The sequence below is a fragment of the Bos grunniens genome, chromosome X, assembly GCF_055505025.1.
Source record: "Bos grunniens cultivar Pamir isolate PY7600 chromosome X, Bosgru_T2T1.0, whole genome shotgun sequence".
Classification (NCBI taxonomy): Eukaryota; Metazoa; Chordata; class Mammalia; order Artiodactyla; family Bovidae; genus Bos; species Bos grunniens.
The window spans coordinates 137596989-137617499 of record NC_141194.1 but is presented as its reverse complement, the minus strand read 5'-3'; the positions used below and the strand labels follow the sequence as shown (position 1 = coordinate 137617499).

At 38.2% G+C, this 20511-nt stretch overlaps 1 protein-coding gene across 2 annotated transcripts in view; it reads right to left on the bottom strand.

Moving 5' to 3' along the window:
* TENM1 (teneurin transmembrane protein 1) overlaps positions 1-20511 on the bottom strand; it is a 904402-nt gene that overhangs the window by 303181 nt on the left and 580710 nt on the right. For both annotated transcript variants that reach the window (XM_086388154.1, XM_086388153.1), the window contains exon 9: positions 9417-9569. In XM_086388154.1, the coding sequence (XP_086244280.1) occupies positions 9417-9569 (153 nt within the window). The remainder of the gene's footprint in view (positions 1-9416; positions 9570-20511) is intronic.

The window sequence follows — 20511 nt, the reverse complement described above, 5'->3', positions numbered from 1 at the left end:
GAATTTCAAGCCACAGAAATCAGACAATGAAAAGAAATAAAAGGCATCCAAATTGGAAAGGAAGAATTAAAAGTGTCACTCTTTGAAGATGACATGATACTTCATATAGAAAACCCTAAAGTCTTCATCCTCAAACTATAAGAAGTAACAAACGAACTCCACAAAGTTGCAGGATACAAGACTAATGTACAGAAATCAGTTGCTTTTCTATACATTAATAATTAACTATCAGAAAGAGAAAGAATAAAATATCTAAGAAAAACTTAATCAAGGAGGTGAAAGACCTATACTCTGAAAACTATAAAACATTGATGAAGGAAACTGAAGATGATACAAAGAAATGGAAAGGTATCCCACGCTCTTGCATTGGAAGAATTAGTATTGTTAAAATGGCCGTACTATCCAAAGCAATATACAGATTTAATGCAATTCCTATTAAAATACCCATGACATTTTTCACAGAACCTAGAACAACAACATTAAAATTCATATGGAACCACAAAAAGACCCTGAATTGCCAAAGCAATCTTGAGAATAAAGAACAAAGCTGGAGGTATCATGTTCCCAGAGTTCATACTATAATATAAAGCTACAGTAATCAAAAAGCATGGTACTGGCACTAAATCAGACACATAGATCAATGGAACAGGATAGAAAACCCAGAGATTAAACCATGCACCTATGGTCACCTAATCTATGACAAAGCAGGCAAAATTATACAATGGAGAAAAGACAGACTCTTCAACAAGTGCTGTTGGGAAAACTGAACAGATACATGTAAATCAATGAGGTCAAAACATTTCCTCACACTATATGCAAAAATAAACTCAAAATGGATTAAAAACCTAAATGCAAGACCTGAAACCACAGAACTCCTAGAAGAAAACACAGGTAGAACACTCTTTGACATAAATCACAGCAACATTTTTTGGGGATTTGTCTCCTAAGGGAAAAGAAATAAAAGCAAAAATAAACAAATCAGACCTAATCAAATTTAAAAGCTTTTTCATAGTGAGGGAAACAAGTAAACTAAATGAAAAAACTGCCTACTGAAAGGAAGAAAAAATTTGCAAACAATATGACCAACAAGGGGTTAATACCTAAAATATACAAAGAGCTCTTACAATCAATATCAAAAAATTAACAACCCAATCAAAAAGTGGACAGAAGACTTAAACAGATGTTTTATCAAATAAGATATACAGATGGCTAACAGGCACATGAAAAGATGCTCAACACTGCTAATTATTAGAGAAATGCAAATCAAAACAAAAATGAGATATCACCTCACAACTATCAGAATGGCTATCATCAAAAAGTCTACAAATAACCAAGGCTAGAATGAATGTGGAGTGAAGGGATCCTTGTACACTGTTGGTGGGAATGTAAATTGGTGCACACACCAATAGTATGGAGTTGCCTCAAAAAAATATAAAAATTAAACTATCATATGATCCAGCTATCCAACTCCTGGGTATATAAATAGAAAAAATGAAAAGTTACAGGCATCCCAATGTTCACAGCATCTTTATTTACAATGATCAAGAAATGGAAGGAGCCCTACTGCCCATCAACAGATGACTGGCTTCAGATGTGGTATATACACATATATTCCACACACAATGGCATATTACTCAGCCATAAAAAGAATAAAATATCACTGTTTGCAGCAACATGGATGAACCTAGAGAATATTATGCTTAGTGAAACAAGTCAAAGAAAGACAAATACTTGTATGATATAATTTATATATAGAATCTAAAAAACAATACAAATGAATATATATGGAAAATAGAAGCAGATTCACAGATATAAAAAACAAACTAATGGTTACCAGTGTGGAAAGGGAAGTGACAAATTAGAAATATGGGGTTAAAAGATTAAATAGATAAGCAACCAAGATAATATTGTATAACAGAGAATTATAGCCATTATAATAAGTTACACTGAAGTATAGTCTGTACAAATACTGAATCACTATGCTGTAAATGGCAATCCAGTATTTTTGCCTGGGAAATCCCATGGACAGAGGGTCCTGGTGGGCTACAATCTATGGGGTTGCAAGAGTCAGACATGACTTAACGATAAACCACCACCATGCTGTACACAACTATTTAATGCAGTAAATTAACTATACTTCAATAATTTTTTTTTAATGCAGAACACTATAGAGACAGGTAAGAAGATTAAGTCTGAAATTAAGTAATGATGGCAGCTAGAATGCTTTGGAAAATAGACGTTAAGGATAAAGCAAGAGAAAACTGATAAAACATGGTGGGTATGGTGACTTTTTATATTGGTCGTGGGACTAGAAAATGGATAACTACCGATGACTATTCACATGGGGAAGATATGGTAATACATGTAGTGGGAGAATAAAAGGTTTAAAAGGAATTACAAGAAAAATTAAATAAGATAAAAAAATACAGTGCAGAAAAGGCAAAAAAAAAAGTGCTCTTAGGGAAAGGATATCACTCTTCTCATTGAGATCTTTGATCAGGACAGCAATTATTTAAACAATTGGCCTTGAAAAAAGAATGTTTTATAAAAAGAAAAGACTCAAAGAAGGGTGCTGAGATAACAGTAAAGACACTGGATTCTAATCTGAGTTCTGCCTGTAGTTATGTCTACTAAGCAACGCAAGTCACTTAACCTTCTTGCACTTTGCTTTTCAACTATAAAACAAGGGTAACAATAGCTGCTACCTCATAAAACTGTTATGTGGATAAAAGACATTAAAGTATTTTAAAATTGTAAATGCTTTCTAAGTGCAGATGATTATTGTTAACATACATGTCAAAAACTGAAACTTATAATGCAGAAAATTGGGAATTAACTATTTGAATTACAACAGAATTCTTTGCAAGTACTTTAAAGAGAAAAACGTGGTTTACAAATTTTATAGACACACATTTCAACCACTTTCCAGGAGTAGATGGCTCTTTTGCAAAAATAGGTCAAGTTTTACTTGGGATGACTAATTGTTCTTCATTTATTGCATAATTTGAATTCACTGACTCGTAAATAGCTAGAATGGACCTTAGAGACAAGCTTGTCCAACTGACAAATGAAATCTTACCTGGCAATTGGAAATATATAACAGATAAAAGCCTTATCTGTTTCTAATTTCCAGGTAAGATTTTATTTGCAAACAGTATTTCACTTCCCACGACCCCTCCCCCACCAAAAGGTTTACAAGCCGAAGGGGAGCAGAATTTGCCACCCCAAAATATTCCTCTTTGGCATAAGGGTTATCGTGAGTTGATTATTCTTGAGAAACATTAGACATAGGAAAAGATCTGACAAGTGAGTAGGACTTACCCTTTTACAAGAGACCCTTTAGCAAGTTAAAAATTACAAGTTAAAAGTTATCCTTTGCAAGACTTATAAGGGAAATCTCCATTTGTATGGGTATCTCCCCCCTCTCTGGGCTTCCCAGATGGCTCAGTGGCAAAGAACCTGCCTACCAGTGCAGGAGATGACAGAGACCCGGGTTCAATCCCAGGTTGGGAAGGTCCCCTGGAGGAGGGCATGGCAACCCACTCCAGTATTCTTGCCTGGAGAATCCCATGGACAGAGGAGCCTGGCAAGCTACAGTCCATGGGGTCACAAAGAGTTGGACACGACTGAGCCACTGAGCACACAAGCACTCATTCTCTCTACAAGAAAGAGAAGGGTAATTCTAAATCTTTAGAAGCTCTGATCAGAGAAGGAAATGACTTAAATCTGCATAAACCATACTATTTACTCTGCTTTTCCTAATACCCTCCCTTGACTGACTCCCCTCACATCTTTTGTCTTCACTTGACTTAGGTCATTTTGGACAGTTGCTCAGTTTTCCTGGGTATCTCCCATGAATACAGGAGGAATACATGTTATTTAACTTGCTTGTTTTTCTCCTGTTTATCTTTCTTTTTATTACAAGGGGGTCTCATCCAAGAACCTAGAAGGGTAGAGGGAAAATTATTTTTTCTCCCCTGCAAAGCCAACTCCTTTTTTTTTTTCCAGAGGAGAAATTGGAGCCTAGAGAGGTGAAGCTACAGTCAGTTTAGTCTTCGCTGAAGCATCTTCAAGACAGGCTGTAAACTGCGTCATATTAATCAGCTATACATTGTTTACCTGGTTGTACAGTCAGCAGATGTTGACTAGAAAATATCTTAGCTCTTTGTCTTCAACTTTGCAGAGGTAGGTTTTGTAGGATTAACATAAACGAAATGTCACTTCTCCCCAAGGCCAGCCTTTTGCAAAAATTGTAAAGGAGATAAAGGCTATCTTTATTATCCTTTGGACTTTCCTGGTGGCTCAGCTGGTAAAGAATCTGCTTGCAATGCAGGAGACCTGGGTTTGATCCCTGGGTTGGAAAGATCCCTGGAGAAGGAAACAGCTACCCACTCCAGTATTCTGGCCTAGAGAATTCCATGGACTGTACAGTCCATGGGATTGCAAAGAATCGGACATGACTGAGCGAATTTCGCTTACTGTCCTTTAGTTTTTGGTCTCTCCACCCACCCTTGTCATTCCTGGTGCTCTATTTGGGCATACAACCCGCAGGAATTCAGTCTCCTCATCTACCCAATAAACTTTCTCCACATTCAAATTGCTACTGACATTGCTGGATTTTACCTCAGCCTTATGCTCCTGGAGTACAGAGCTGGTTAAGAGATTCCCCCAAGCTTTTGCTTTCAGACGTCCTTCCAACCCTTTTATGCTTTAGGAAGTGGCTTACCACAAAACAAATAAACAGAAATAACCAAGTTGAAAACCTTTTTGCCTATGATTTATTAGATTAAAGCTCTCTGTCCTTTCTTTCTCAGGACTCCCACAGAATTGTATACGACTCCCTTGTTTACACAGATCTTTCCCTTCTGGCTGGAACCTGCTGAAAGACCAGATACAGATTCTCCAATTTCCCATTCTCTCTCATAAATAATTAGCTGAGATTAGAACTATTTGTTTCCCTTCAACTAGATAGACAGAAAATATTTCCTGTTCATCTGAGTGATGGAGATTTCCCCTGAGTACCAAACAATTCCAACTGTAAATCATGTACTCCTCTGATAAGTCTTGGGCAAAACCGCCTGGCCCACACACTCTGATCTTTGAATCTGGGGTGTTCTGTCTATTGCTATGGCCTGAATAAAACAGCTTTTCTTGCTGGCTCAGTTTTTGTCTTTGATACCCTCTTAGAAAACCTCTTTAGCAATTGATATGTTTAGTTTGTGTTACATTATTACAATAACAGATGAAAAAACAAAAGAGGTAGAACCAGGTGTCCTTTTCTAGCCCCAGTTCTCTCTGTGTGTTCTTGACCCTTCTGGACCTCAGTTTCTTCATCTTTAAATAAAGATGTTGGATTTGATAATCTTTAAGATTTTAACATTCTGTATCTGTTGATAAATTACACTGCAGTTATCTGTAGTTCAGTTTATGGACATTACATGACTCAGGTCTGGGAACAAGTCTCTCATTTGTTTATATCCCCTTCTTTGTTTAAACCAGTTGTTACATAATATTTATGAGCTAAAGAGAGTGAGTTATGGCTAGTTTGTTAGCTTCTAAGGTAGTAGGGCCTGTTTTAGAACAATACTTTCAATACTACATTGCTGAACAATGGATAACTGATTTTTCTGGTAGATTCCAACATGTGGTTGTGACTTATGTCTTCTTTTTGAAATTAAATGTAAATTATTCAGATAAATTTCAAAAAGAAAATTCTAGCACATTAAATGTCTATAATCAAATATTCTTTTTTTCTTCCATTTTGAAAACTAAGCGATAAGAAAATTCTTTCATCTCCTAATGAGAAGCAGATACACACAGCTACTGTTAATGGGGGACCAAGTCCGGTAGAATTTGATTATTTTTAAAGTGCCATTCTACTTATCCATGCCTTTGATGATGAAGATGATGATAATTTAAAAATAATAGACGCTAAGTGGATAAGTAAAGAGAGATGAAACTTTAAAGAGAGAAAACATCTAAACACTAGGGAGGACATCATTTGAAATGAAAAAGTTGATGTCAGTTAGAAAGCAGGATCTATAGTAGCTAATAAGTAAAGTAAGTCAAGTCGCTCAGTCAAGTCCGACTCTTTGCAACCCCATGGACTGTAGTATACCAGGCTTCTCCGTCCATGGGATTTTCCAGGCAAGAATACTGGAGTGGGTTGCCATTTCCTTCTCCAGGAGATCTTCCCAACCCAGGGATTGAACCTGGGTCTTCCTCATTGTAGGCAGACAGGGAATTACATAGTAGCTAGTAGGATGCCAATAAACTCAAGGTAATTTTCCAATCATTTGACCCTATAATAATTATTTTTATAAATTAAAAAATATGCTTAACATATGTGCTATATGCTTTTTATTCATTGTCTCATTTACTTCTTAAAACCACTGTAAGAGACAGTTACTATTATTATCACCCTTATGTTGCAGATGAGGACACTGGTTCAGCAAGGCATGCATGCTTCCAAAGTGCTTCAGTCGTGTCTGACTCTTTGTGACCCTATGGACTGTAGCCCGCCAGGCTCCTCTGTCCATGGGCTTCTCCAGGCAACAATGCTGGAGGGGGTTGCCATGCTCTTCTCCAGGGGATCTTCCCGACCCAGGGATTGAACCTGAGTCTCTTATGTCTCCTGCGTTGGCAGGCAGATTCTTTATCACTGTGCCACATGGGAAACCCTGATTCAGCAAGACTGTGTTAATTGCCTGAGGCTAGAGAGCCAGTAAATGACAAAATCAGTCAGTATTCAAAGCCAAATCTGACTCCAGAGTCCAGGCTCTTAACTACAATGCTGTATTGTCCAATTCTCTAGGAGAGTAAAGAAAACAATGTAAAAGGAATGATCTGGTTTTCAAGTTTATATTAAGACATGTTTTTAGAACTGTATTTATGGGCTTGTGTGATGTCTAGAAAATTGTAAATGGATACACTGGCCATTTGGAAACATCCTTACGGCATATTACGTCTTCTGTAAGGATTGGTTTAGTATACACATGACATTATAAAAGAGGTACTATGTTTTCATTTGGTAAGTAATATGCAGTAAAGACCAAATAGAGCAGGACTATGATGTGCAGTTCTTGTTAAGGTTTTGTTTAGACTTCCATAAAAAGTCAGTTTAAGATTATAATCTGGAATATATGGCATCAACCTTTAATGATTCTTCTTAATAAGTATTACATTGAAATTGCTTTGGCCTGTTTCTTGTTGTAACTGAGCATAAACTTAAAACCATTTTTCATTTATGAAACTTGTCACAGTACATTAAAAGAGAGGTATACAGAGTTTGTCCATAGTGTTGCAAAGAGTTGGACACACATACAGAATTTATCTAAAATATATCATGAATAGACACTGAGGCTCTCCTTTCAGTGTATGAAATGTTTTTTTTGTGTGTGATTTTTATTTACATTTCATGTGTGAATTTCAGTAGAAGGCAAAAGTTAAGAGACAGATCTCTGCAATCAGACCACCAGTTTCTAGCTTTGTTACCTTGGGAAAATTACTTAAACTCTCATTTTGAAAATGGGGACCACAGTGTTACTTTCATGATATAATACATGTTAAATGAAAGTGAAAGTCGCTCAGTCATGTCTGAGTCTTTGTGACTCCATGGACTATACAGTCCATGGAATTCTCCAGGCCAGAATATTGGAGTGGGTAGCTATTCCCTTCTCCAGGGGATCTTCCCAACCCAGGGATCGAACCCAGCTCTCCTGCATTGCAGGCGGATTCTTTACCAGTGGACCCACAAGGGAAGCCCAAGAATACTGAAGTGGGTAGCCTATCCCTTCTCCAGCACATCTTCCTGACCCAGGAATCGAACCAGGGTCTTCTGCATTGTAGACAGATTCTTTACCAACTGAGCTATCAGGGAAGCTCTACATATTAAGTGTCTGGGGTAATTTTTGGCACATGGTAATTGTTTAATACAATTTAGTCATCATCATCATCAAACTATTTTTTTGGAAAGGACTATAGAAACCTGAATTAGAATAAAAAGTGAATATGCTTTGATGGCAGCTATATGATAACCTGTTATTTTTTACCAAACAGATAATTCGTGATTTTCAGTGTGCCTGGCAAAACCTAGGCATATGATGCCAAATGGTGGCTCTTATACTTGCAGATGTAAAGGAATTAAATAAATAGTAGGAGAGAAGGTAAGGGAGAAAATATCCAAGCCCAAGTGTATTCAGACCCTTTCCTCCGCCATCTGTGACCCCTGTACTACCCTCAACCCCTCTCAGCAGCAACAATGAAATTGCTGGGAAAGGTCAGCTCAGGCTAGAAACAGTAATTCTAAGGAAGGACATAAAGCAAACTGCATTGTGAATTGAAAACTAGAATAAACCATACTGTTTGCCTGAACCCTAACCATTAATTTTTTACTAAAGCATAGACCAAAGGAAAATTCCTTTTTGAAAAGCAAAGAAAAATAAAACCAAACAAGACCCCAAAATAAAAGTTCCACAAAAGGAACTAAAAACACAAGCATAGTAATCAGAATAACTATAAAAATCTATTCTCAACTAGTGAACCAAAACTGTTTTTCCACCCGCATAAAATTATAAGCTTCTTAAGGGTAGGGTTTGAGTCATTCATTTATTCATTTGTTTATATTTGATCTAAAAATATTTTTAGAATAGTGGTGGTCATACATTTTGTTTGCAACTTTTACTTTTGGAAATGATGTACTGATATTTTACAGGGCTCTTTTATACTGTATCTTACATCAAGACAAATCAAGAGAAATCACAATACAAATTTTCAATATTTGAATTTTAAGACTAAGATAATTTAGCATGAAATAAGATGTTCAGACTGCTGGTACTGTGATATTTATTGTAAATAAGTCAGGTAGTTCAAGCTTAGGTTGGTTAAATTTAACAATTCAATGCTCAAAGTGCTTTTTTCTTTTCCCCAACTAGGAAGAATTCATGTTTCCCAAAGAGGAAACAATTCATATTTCCCCACATTGACATAAACATTCACCCTTGTATCACACATAGAAGGCATTTTCTTATTATAAACAGAAGAAATTTCCATATACCCTTTGTAAAATGTTATATATAAATGCTCAGCTTGAACACAGAGAACTTAATCAAAATCCCACGTTGCTTCAGGGTAGCTATATGTAAAATGCAATTTCCATTGTATTGAAACCTCCATCCTGTAAATATTTATCTATTTTGAAAATTGCCAATATATTTGAACAGTTTAATTGGTTTATACTCAAGGCAATAGAGAATCTCTTTTCACAAGACATTTACATGTATTTATTCTGTTCACGTAGAGTATTTCTTTTGAGTGATCATGAAATTTAATGTGAAATGAAACCATCCCAGATTTGGCACTAATGACCAAAATGGAAAAAAAGTAATCAATAATCAATCAATCATTTTGATCTGTACCTTTTTTCTCTGATTTATCGGAAACTTTTCCTCCAATTGGAGAGTAAGTAGTATCCATGGATTCGGTCCCTCTGTTCCCCTTGCTAACTCCATTTTCATAGAGCTGTCCTTCAGCGGGTTGCAACTGCCAAGTCAGGCCGAACAAATGTACTGCTGCAAGAAAACAAGCCGTAGAAGATTAATTAAATAACTGATGATATTATAAATAGTACAAGATTAAGTGGTTATTAAATCATGTTGCAGAAGACTATGTAATGGCATGGGAAATATTTATGATGCATCAAATGAAAAACATCAGGCTACTAAACAGTATGAATAGCGTGATCTATATCGTGTGTGTGTCTGTGTGCGTGTGTGTGTGTGTGTGTACATATGTTGCTGTCTGGAGAAAGGGCTGAGAGGATATACCACAACATATTAACAGTATGGGGGGATTATGGAGGAATTTAATTTTCATCTTTATGATTTCTGTATTGTCTATATTTTTTACAATGAACATGTGTGATGTTTGCCATCTGGGGGAAAAAAAAGAAAATTTTGTTTTAAAAGAAATGTTTTAAAGGAACAATAGAGTAAAATTGACTTGGTTGATCAGGGATGGTTTTATGAAGGAAGTAGGATTTGAGATAGACTCTGAAGGATGTGTGGGGCAGGTGTCCAGAATGGGTGGGGTGAGGGGGCAGGATGAACAAAATATGACTTTGTAAAAGCAGAGGATGTATTTGAGGCAAAGGAAGTTGCTGGGGTTGATTGAAGTTTAACTATGTATAAAAGTTAGTGGAAATTAAGGCCAGAATAGTAGATAAGGGCCATATTGTAGAGGACATAGAATGCCACACTTAGCTATTTGGATTCAATTTACTGGGCAACTGGGAGACACTGCCATTTTCTGAATAGATGAGTAATAGGATCAGTTTTCTTTAGGAAGATTAATTTGATAGCAATGAGGAGCACTGATGGTTTCTAGGCAAATAAATGATATCATCAGAGCACCCTTTGTAAAAAGATAAATCCGGTAGTAATGTGGAGAAGGATGGATTGGAGGCTAAAGTTCTGGCAAGAATACAAATTGGCATGGCATTGTGATAATGTAGGTGAAAAATGATGAGCGCCTCATTTAGGGTGGTAGCTGTGCGAATGCAAAGAAGGTGATTCTTTAAGGAGAAACTGCATAAACATCATCTCAGGATTTGGCAACAAACTCTGTGTATGAGTGGGTGGGTGTGTGCTTGCACTAATGTGCACGTGTGTAGCTGTGCTGGGGATGGGCATAGGAAAGAGTGACGGAAACCAAAATGATTAAGATTTTGAGCCTGAGTGGAAACAGTATCAGACTTTATATTTTGGGGTTCCAAAATCACTGCAGATGGTGACTGCAGCCATGAAATTAAAAGACGCTTACTCCTTGGAAGGAAAGTTGTGACCAACCTAGACAGCATATTCAAAAGCAGAGACGTTACTTTGCCAACTAAGGTCCATTTAGTCAAGGCTATGGTTTTTCCAGTGGTCATATATGGATGTGAGAGTTGGACTGTGAAGAAGGCTGAGCACTGAAGAAATGATGCTTTGAACTATGGTGTTGGATGTGAGAGTTGGACTGTGAAGAAATCTGAGTGCCGAAGAATTGATGCTTTTGAACTGTGGTGTTGGAGAAGACTCTTGAGAGTCCCTTGGACTGCATGGAGATCCAACCAGTCCATTCTGAAGGAGATCAGCCCTGGGTATTCTTTGGAAGGAATGATGCTAAAGCTGAAACTCCAGTACTTTGGCCACCTCATGAGAAGAGTTGACTCACTGGAAAAGATTCTGATGCTGGGAGGGATTGGGGGCCGGAGGAAAAGGGGATGACAGAGGATGAGATGGCTGGATGCATCACTAACTCGATGGATTTGAGTTTGAGTGAATTCCAGGAGTTGGTGATGGACAGGGAGGCCTGGTGTGCTGTGATTCATGGGGTTGCAAAGAGTTGGACACGACTGAGTGACTGAACTGAACTGAACTGAAAGCATGGTGGAGTTCGGGATTTCACACTTAGCTTAGTACTAGCTACAAATAGTTGGTACCAGATATGTGTTTATTAAATGCTTACTAGGTGGTCTGGGGAAGGGAGGAGTGATGGGCAGAATATGTGTGCATGCATGCTAAGTCGCTTCAGTCATGTCCGACTCCTTACGACCCTATGGACTGCAGTCCTCCAGGCTCCTCTGTCCATGGGATTCTTAAGGCAAGAATAGTGGAGTGGGTTGCCATGCCTTCCTCTAGGGGATCTTCCTGACCCAGGGATCAAACCCACATCTCTTATGTCTCCTGCATTGGCAGGCAGGTTCTTTACTACTAGTGCCAACTGGGAAACCCCAGGAGGAATATAGTGAATTCACATTTGGAGATGCCAGGTTCCAGGGACTGAAGGATTATCTAGAAAGTCATGTCAGACACAAGGGTTTGAAATTCTGGAGAAACATAAAGGCTAGGGAAAGACTGCAGAATCAAGTAGGCACATAAGCAATAGCTGAAGTGAGAATGATTGAGATTACTGAGTGAAGAGAATGTTAGGAGAAAACATTGCCTAGGACAGAAGGTGGGGTAATCCTGTTTTCTCACTGCAATTTTCAACATCAACCAAAAGGGAAAAAAAAGTTTATCTGTTCATAAGCCATCTCATATTTTCCTTTTTGTTCCTAGGTGGACTGATAGGGGCTAATTTATATGTCTAACACAAATATATAGCATATGAATTAGCAACCAAGAACAGGAAAGCTAGCCAGATAGCCTATTTAAAAATCATTCATCCACTTTGAGTTGAGCCAAAGAGATTTCTAACACCTACCTTCTAATTTATCCTTAAAACTTTTAAGCATTTAATGGTTTCTACCCTTTTATTTGGATTAAGGCCAGCACTCTGATGAATTTCTCTTGCAATTATTGGAAACAATGGAAACTCAGATGATACTGGTTCTGAATAAGGTACAGGATGGCATGCTAATAGAGCTCTATTAGAACATCCCTGAGATTTCCTTGCTCAAAGTACAGTTGGTTTAACATACTCTCTCCAATTAAAGGTATTCATCAGCTTTATAGAAAATTCAGTCTATTCAGTTCCCAAATAATTTGAATATGATGGATATTAGAAGTTATATTGAAAATGTGTTTGACTTTCTTGATTCAGATATTTTTTTGAAATTAGATGGGCCATAAAGAACAAAAGGCATAGTAGTTCTCGGTTTGAAGATCAAGGGCTATTTTATATACTTTATTTAAGGTAAGCTAGTTTCTTGAAGGCGGGGGGGGGGCGGGGGAGGGGGGCTTCCCTTGTGGCTCAGCTGGTAAGGAATCCGCCTGCAATGTAGGAGACCTGGGTTTGATCCCTGGGTTGGGAAGATCCCCTGGAGAAGGGAAAGGCTACCCACTCCAGTATTCTGGCCTGGAGAACTCCATGGACTGTATAGTCTATGGGGTCACAAAGAGTCAGACACAAGGGCACATAATGAGAGAGAAAATATATGTGCTGAGAATCATTTCAAAATAATAAAATAAGGTTTAATTTTTCATCATAAATGGAATGGATTGCTTCCAGACAATCAAGACACATAAAAAGGTATGCATAATTAGTCAAATACCCTTTGGGGGTGGTAAAACTTGATAATTTTTTTTTTTTAGTTTAGTTGTATCCTTTCTAGGTAACAAGTTGTTTGTAATGTACATTTGCATGAATACCTAATGAAAGTGACTTGCTACAGACTATGGGTACCAAGGCTATGGGTCTTTTCTCTCCTCCAAACTGAACTTCCACATACTGAGATGTGAAAAGAAATCAAAGAGAGCATTTATGTGCAGGGTAGATTGGGGTAACTAAGCAACTCTAGTGTTTGAGTTCTGTTAGAAATAATATACATATATATATATATATTTAGAAATAATATTTTTTTAACACTAAGACCAATGTATAAAACTATATTGAACTTCAGGATATACCAACACACCCATGGGAAAGATATGGCAGTACTTCTATTATGGGGATGTATTTATTGATTCATTCAACAGGTATTTTCAAAGCATATGCTGGGTACATGGGGAATGTCGGGAATACAGGAAAAGGTAATAAACAGCCATGAATGCAAAGGTATTGGCTGACAAATATGGATGTTCGATATAAACAACCAACATAGCCTGTTGAACACATTGGTTGCATATCAGCCTTGGATACCCAATGAGGAAGATACATAGTCTTTAGCTTCTAGTGGATCACCATCCAGATCTAGGTTACATATTTATAGCCACACTTTAAGCAAGTCCCCCAAACCCAAGTATAAACATTATGAGCCCACTGGTTAGAAGTAAGGGTACAACTGGTAATGAACAAACAGGGCAGTGTTAAGTTATATTCACATATTGATTTAACAAGTACTTCTTGAATGCCTAGTTTGTGCCAGGCACTGTTTTTCTATTTATAGCAGTGAATAAAAAAACAAAAGCTCTACCCTCCCATAACTCATGTGGGTAAAATAATACCCATCGGTAACAAGTGCTAAAAAGGGAAAAAAAATTAGAGTAGTCAGGGAAAACTTCTGGAGTATGTGATATTTGAACCAAGATTTGAATGACGTGAACCCATATGAATATCTAGTTTAAAAACCTTCAAGGAAGAAGGGAAAAGGAATTACAGAAAGCCCTGAAGTCTTATATGAATTATGTGAAGAACACTAAGGAGTTCAGTGTGACCAGAGCTCAGTCAGGAAAGAGAAGAGTGGTAGGAAAACTCAAAAAACAGGATTGGAACTATAATCCTGTTATCTCTGTGCTCTAATCAACTTCACAAACTGATCACCAATAAACTACAAGTTATTGTTGTTTAGTTGCCAAGTCATGTCCAACTCTTCACAACCCTATGGATTGCAGCACGCCAGGCTTCCTTGTCCATCACTATCTCCTGGAGTTTGCTCAAACTCACATCCATTGAATTGGTGATTTCATCCAACCATCTCATCCTCTGTCACCCCCTTCTCTTTCCCTCAATCTTTCCCAGCATCAGGGTCTTTTCCAAAGAGTTGGCTGTTCTCATCAGGTGGCCAAAGTATTGGAGCTTCAGCTTCAGCACCAGTCCTTTCAATGAGTATTCAGCATCGATTTCTTTTAAGATTGACTTGTTTGATCTCCTTGCAGTCCAAGGGACTATCAAGAGTCTTCTCCAGCACCACAGTTCAAAAGCATCAATTCTTCAGTGCTTGCCTTCTTTATGGTCCAGCTCTCACAACTGCATGTGACTACTGGAAAGATCATAGCCTTGACTATACAGACCTTTGTCGGCAAAGTGATGTCTTTGCTTTTTAAACACACTATCTAGGTTTGTCATAGCATTCCTTCCAAGAAGCAATTATCATCTAATTTCATGGCTGCAGTCACCATCTGCTGTTCTGCTGTGAGTTTAGAGCCCAAGAAGAGGAAATCTGTCACTGCTTCCACGTTTTCTCCTTCTATTTGCCATGAAGTGATGGGACCATATGCCATGATCTTAGTTTTTTTTTTAATATTTAGTTTTAAGCCAGCTTTTTCACTCTCCTCCTTCACCCTCATCAAGAGGCTCTTTAGTTCCGCTTCACTTTCTGTCATTAGAGTGGTATAGAAAGTAATAAAACTAAATCGCACAATGCCAGAACATTTACCTACAAATGAGCACTACTGGTTACAGTAGATCTAATACAATGACTCCTGACCTCAACGTCAAAATTCTTTTTCTTAAAGACATATATAAACTATATAAAAATATACCAACTTAATGAGTAGAGTTGGACACTACCCAGATCTCTCAAGAAGTACCATTCCAATATTTGCACTACCCTGAAATTCAATGTCTGGACAGAATGTGTCTGCCTATTCAGATATTCTAGGAGTAATGTCTTTTCAGTTGATTAAGAATGGCAGTTCCTAATGCTCTCCTCACAAATGTTCCTTAGTGCTGAGTCGTATAGATTTTATAATTCTTATCCTTTTTGTTTTATCCAATTGCAAAAAGCTATGCTCTGAAATTATAAATTTATTACAAAGTTAAGGTAACAAATGGAGTATCTCGCTGTCCCCAGTTGTCAAACTCAATCAAGCATCTTGGCTCTCAAGGCAGGCTGACTTCATAAGAAGCACTTTTTGCATATCTCTATAGGCTGAAACCTCCAAGTCTCTCTGCAGTTATTTCCCTGCACTCTGTGTTAGGATGTTGGCCTTTGTTTCTCATAATTAAGACTGATGGTGTCTAGTAATGTTTATAATCGATAATACTTCCCCATTCCAATCCCCTTAAATAGGCAAATATACACTTATAAGGAGAGACTTCAGGGAGAAATGCTTCAGAAGTAGATACAGGAAATGCATGCTGAATGACCTAGGTCTGTACTGTCTAATATGGCAGCCACAACGTGGCAACACATGTCTACCAAACATTTGAAATGTGATTAGTCAGAGTCAAAGACTTAATATAAAGGAGATCATGTAAATTATCCAATTAATACTTTTTATATTGATTACATGCTGAAATGTTAATATTTTATATATATATTTGATTACATCAAAATTTATTTAAATTAACTCCACCAGTTCCTTATCACATTTTTAATGTGGCAATTATAAAATTTAAAACTCTATATGTGGTTTGGGTTGTATTTCTGTTGGACAGTGTTGATCTTGACTATCTAGAGCATTTCACAAAGCGGTATGGTCTTCCTCTTTCTGAACCATGTCGCAGAACTTACCATGCTATATTGAAGATACCTACTTATAAGAATGCCTCATAATTTTAAGCACTGAAAGGACAGATACTGTGTCTTCTTTATCTTTTTGTCCTGGTACCTAACTTGGCACCTGGGAGTCAAGTACTCTTGCTTACACACTGCTGATAGGTCTATAAAGTGGTAAATTGCTTTTGGAAAGCACTTTTGCGATTGCTATTGATTGTCTATCAAAATTTATACTGGGAATGTTCCTTGACCAAGGAATTCTACTTCTAAGAATCTGCCCTAAAGAAATAATCACATACAGGCCTACATTTCTTAACTGCATTTTGCTTTATTGTGCTTCACAGATATTATGATTTTTAAGAATGGAAGGTTTGTGGCCACCCTGTGTCCAGAAAGTCTATTAACACCATTTTTCCAACAACATTTGCTCACTTTGTGTCTCTGTGTCACATGTTTGTAATTCTCACAATATTTCAAACTTTTTCATTATTATTATCAATATATTTGTTGTGGTGATCTGTGATCAGTGATATTTGATATTATTACCTTAACTGCTTTGGAATGCCATGAACCATGCCCATGCTGCTGCTGCTGCTAAGTCACTTCAGTCGTGTCTGACTCTGTGTGACCCCATAGACGGCAGCCCACCAGGCTCCCCTATCCCTGGGATTCTCCAGGCAAGAACACTGGAGTGGGTTGCCATTTCCTTCTCCAATGCATCAAAGTGAAAAGTGAAAGTGAAGTTGCTCAGTCATGTCCGACTCTTCGCGACCCCATGGACTGTAGCCTACCAGGCTCCTCTGTCCATGGGATTTTCCAGGCAAGAGTACTGGAGTGGGGTGCCATCGCCTTCTCCAGAACCATGCCCGTATAAGATGGAAAACTTAATTGACAAATTCTGTGTGTGTTCTGACTGCTCTACTGGCCATTCCCCCATCTCTCTTTCTTTCCTCCAGCCTTCCCATTCCCTGAGACACAGCAATGTTGAAACAACCAGTTAACCGTACAATGGCCTCTGGGTGTTCAAGTGAAAGGAAGAGTCACACTTTAAATCAAAAGCTAAGAATGATGAAGGTTAGCAAGGAAGGCATGTTGAAAGCTGAGACAGGCCTCTTATGCCAGTTAAACAAGTTGTGAATGCAAGGGAAAAGTTCTTGAAGGAAATCAAAAGTGCTACTCCAGTGTACACATGAATGATAAGAACGTAGAACTGCCTTATGGCTGATTTGGAGAAAGTTTTTAGTGGTCTGGAGGATCAAGCCAGCAACAACATTCCCTTAAACCAATGCCTCATTCAGAGAAAGGACTCCCCTTTTATTCTGTGATGGCTGAGAGAAGTGAGAAAGCTGCAGAAGGAAAGTCTGAAGCCAGCAGACGTTGGTTTGTGAAGTTTAAGGAAAGAAGTCGTCTCTATCACACGAAAGTGCAAGGTGAAGCAGCAAGTGCTGATGTACAAGTTACAGCAAGTTATCCAGAAGAACTTAGTCAAGATAATTATTGAGCTGCCTACATATTAAACAACAGACTTTTGAAGTAGAAGAAGTGGTTTTCTATTGGAAGAAGGTCAATGCCTGGTTTCAAAGCTTCAAAGGACAGGCTGACTCTCTTGTTAGGGATTAATGCAGCTGATGACTTTCAGTTGAAGCCAGTGCTCATTTACCACTCTGCAAATCCTATGGCACCTAAGAATTATGCTAAATTCACCCAGGCTATGCTCTGTAAATGGAACAACAAAGCCTGGATGACAGCACGTCTGTTTATGACATGTTTTCTTAAATACCTTAAGCCCACTGTTGAGACCTACTGCTCAAAACAAAAAGATTCCTTTCAAATTATTACTGCTCATTGACAATGCATGTGGTCACCCAAGAGCTCTGATGGAGATGTACAATGAGATTAATGTTGTTTGCGTGTCTCCTAACACAACATCCATTCTGCAACCCATGGATCAAGGAGTCATTTCAGCTTTCAAGTCTCATTATTTGAGAAATACACTTCATAAAGCTACAGCTGCTATAGATAGAGGTTCCTCTGATGAATCTAGGCAAATTAAATTAAAAACCTTCTGGAAAGGATTCTAGATGCCCTTAAGAACATTTGTGGTTCATGGGAGGAAGTCAAAATATCAACATAAACAGGAGTTTGGAAAAAGTTGATTCTAACCCTCTTGGGTGACTTTGAAGGGTTCAGGACTTCAGTGGAGGAAGTAACTGCAGAAATATTAAGGTAGAAACATAAAGAGAACTAGAATTAGAAGTGGAGCCTGAAGATGTGAGTGAATTGCTGCAATTTTAAAATAATACTTTAAAAGAAGAGGAATTGCTTCTTATGGATGAGCAAAGAAAGTGATTTCTTGAGATGGAGTCTACTCCTGGGGAAGATGCTATAAAGACTGTTGAAATGACAACAAAGAAATTAGAATATTACATAAACTTAGTTGATAAGCCAGGGAAAGGTTTTGAGAGGATTGACTCCAATTTTGAAAGGAGTTCTACTGTGGGTAAAATGCTATCAAACAGCATTGCATACTGCAGAGAAATCATTTGTGAAAGGAAGAGTCACTCCCTGAAGCAAACTTCATTGTTGACTTATTTTAAGAAATTGCCACAGCCACCCCTAGCCCTAGTTGCCACCACCCTGATCAGTCAGTAGCTGTCAACGTGGAGGCAAGACCATCCATCAGTCAAAAAGTTTATGACTTGCTGAAGACTCAGATGATGGTTCCAGCAATGAAGTATTTCTCAATTAAGGTCTGTACATTGTTTCTTTTAGATATAATGCTATTGTATAATTAATATAAAACATTATGTTATCAACATAACTTTTATATGCACTGAGAAGCCAAAAAATTCACGTGATTTTTTAATTAAAATATTCACTCTGTTGCAGTGGTCTGGAACCAAACTCACAATGTCTTTGAGATGTGCCTATTCCCAACTCCAAACTAATCTAGCCACCCTGTTCACCTGATGGGGGAAGAAAAAAAAAAAACAACTCAAAAATTAGTCTGAAGTTCACAGTCCAGAGGAAAAGCTCACTAAAGACTGAGACCTAAATATAGGCTCACAGAATGCTTCTCCAACACCACAGCTCACTACCACATCAGTTCAGTTTAGTCGCTCAGTCATGTCCGACTCTTTGCGACCCAGTGGACTGCAGCATGCCAGGCCTCCCTGTCCATCACCAACTCCCGGAGTTTACCCAGACTCATGTCCACTGAGTTGGTGATGCCATCCAACCATCTCATCCTCTGTTGTTCCCTTCTCCTGGCTTCAATCTTTTCCAGCATCAGGGTCTTTTCAAATGAATCAGCTCTTTGCATAAGGTGGCCAAAGTATTGGAGTTTCAGCTTCAACATCAGTCCTTCCAATGAACACACAGGACTGATCTCCTTTAGGATGAACTGGTTGGATCTCCTTGCAGTCCAAGGAACTTGCAAGAGTTCTCCAACACCACAATTCAAAAGCATCAGTTCTTTGGCAATCAGCTTTATTTATAGTCCAACTCTCACATCCAAACACTGCTACTGGAAAAACCACAGCCTTGACTAGATGGACCTTTGTTGACAAAGTAACATCTCTGCTTTTAAATATGCAGTCTAGGTTGGTCATAACTTTCCTTCCAAGGAGCAAGCATCTTTTAATTTCATGGCTGCAGTAACCATCTGCAGTGATTTTGGAGCCCCCCGAAATAAAGTATGTCACTGTTTCCACTGTTTCCCCATCTATTTGCCACGAAGCAACGGGACCAGATGCCATGATCTTTGTTTTCTGAATGTTGAGCTTTAAGCCAACTTTTTCATGCTCCTCTTTCACTTTCATCAAGAGGCTCTTTAGTTCTTCTTCACTTTCTGCCATAAGGGTGGTGTCATCTGCATATCTGAGTTTATTGATGTTTCTCCCAGCAATCTTGATTCCAGCTTGTACTTCATCCAGCCCAGCGTTTCTTCTGATGTACTCTGCATATAAGTTCAATAAGCAGGGTGACAATATACAGCCTTGACGTACTCCTTTTCCTATTTGGAACCAGTCTGTTGTTCCATGTCCAGTTCTAACTGTTGCTTCCTGACCTGTACACAGGTTTCTCAGGAGGCAGATCAGGTGGTCTTGGATTCCCATCTCTTTCAGAAATTTCCACAGTTTATTGTGATCCACACAATAGGACTAGGCTTTGGCATATTCAATAAAGCAGAAGTAGATGTTTTTCTGGAACTCTCTTGCTTTTTTGATGATCCAGCAGATGTTGGCAATTTGATCTCTGGTTCCTCTGCCTTTTCTAAAACCAGCTTGAACATCTGGAAGTTCACGGTTCATGTATTGTTGAAGCCTGGCTTGGAGAATTTTGAGCACCGCCTTACTAGTGTGTGAGAT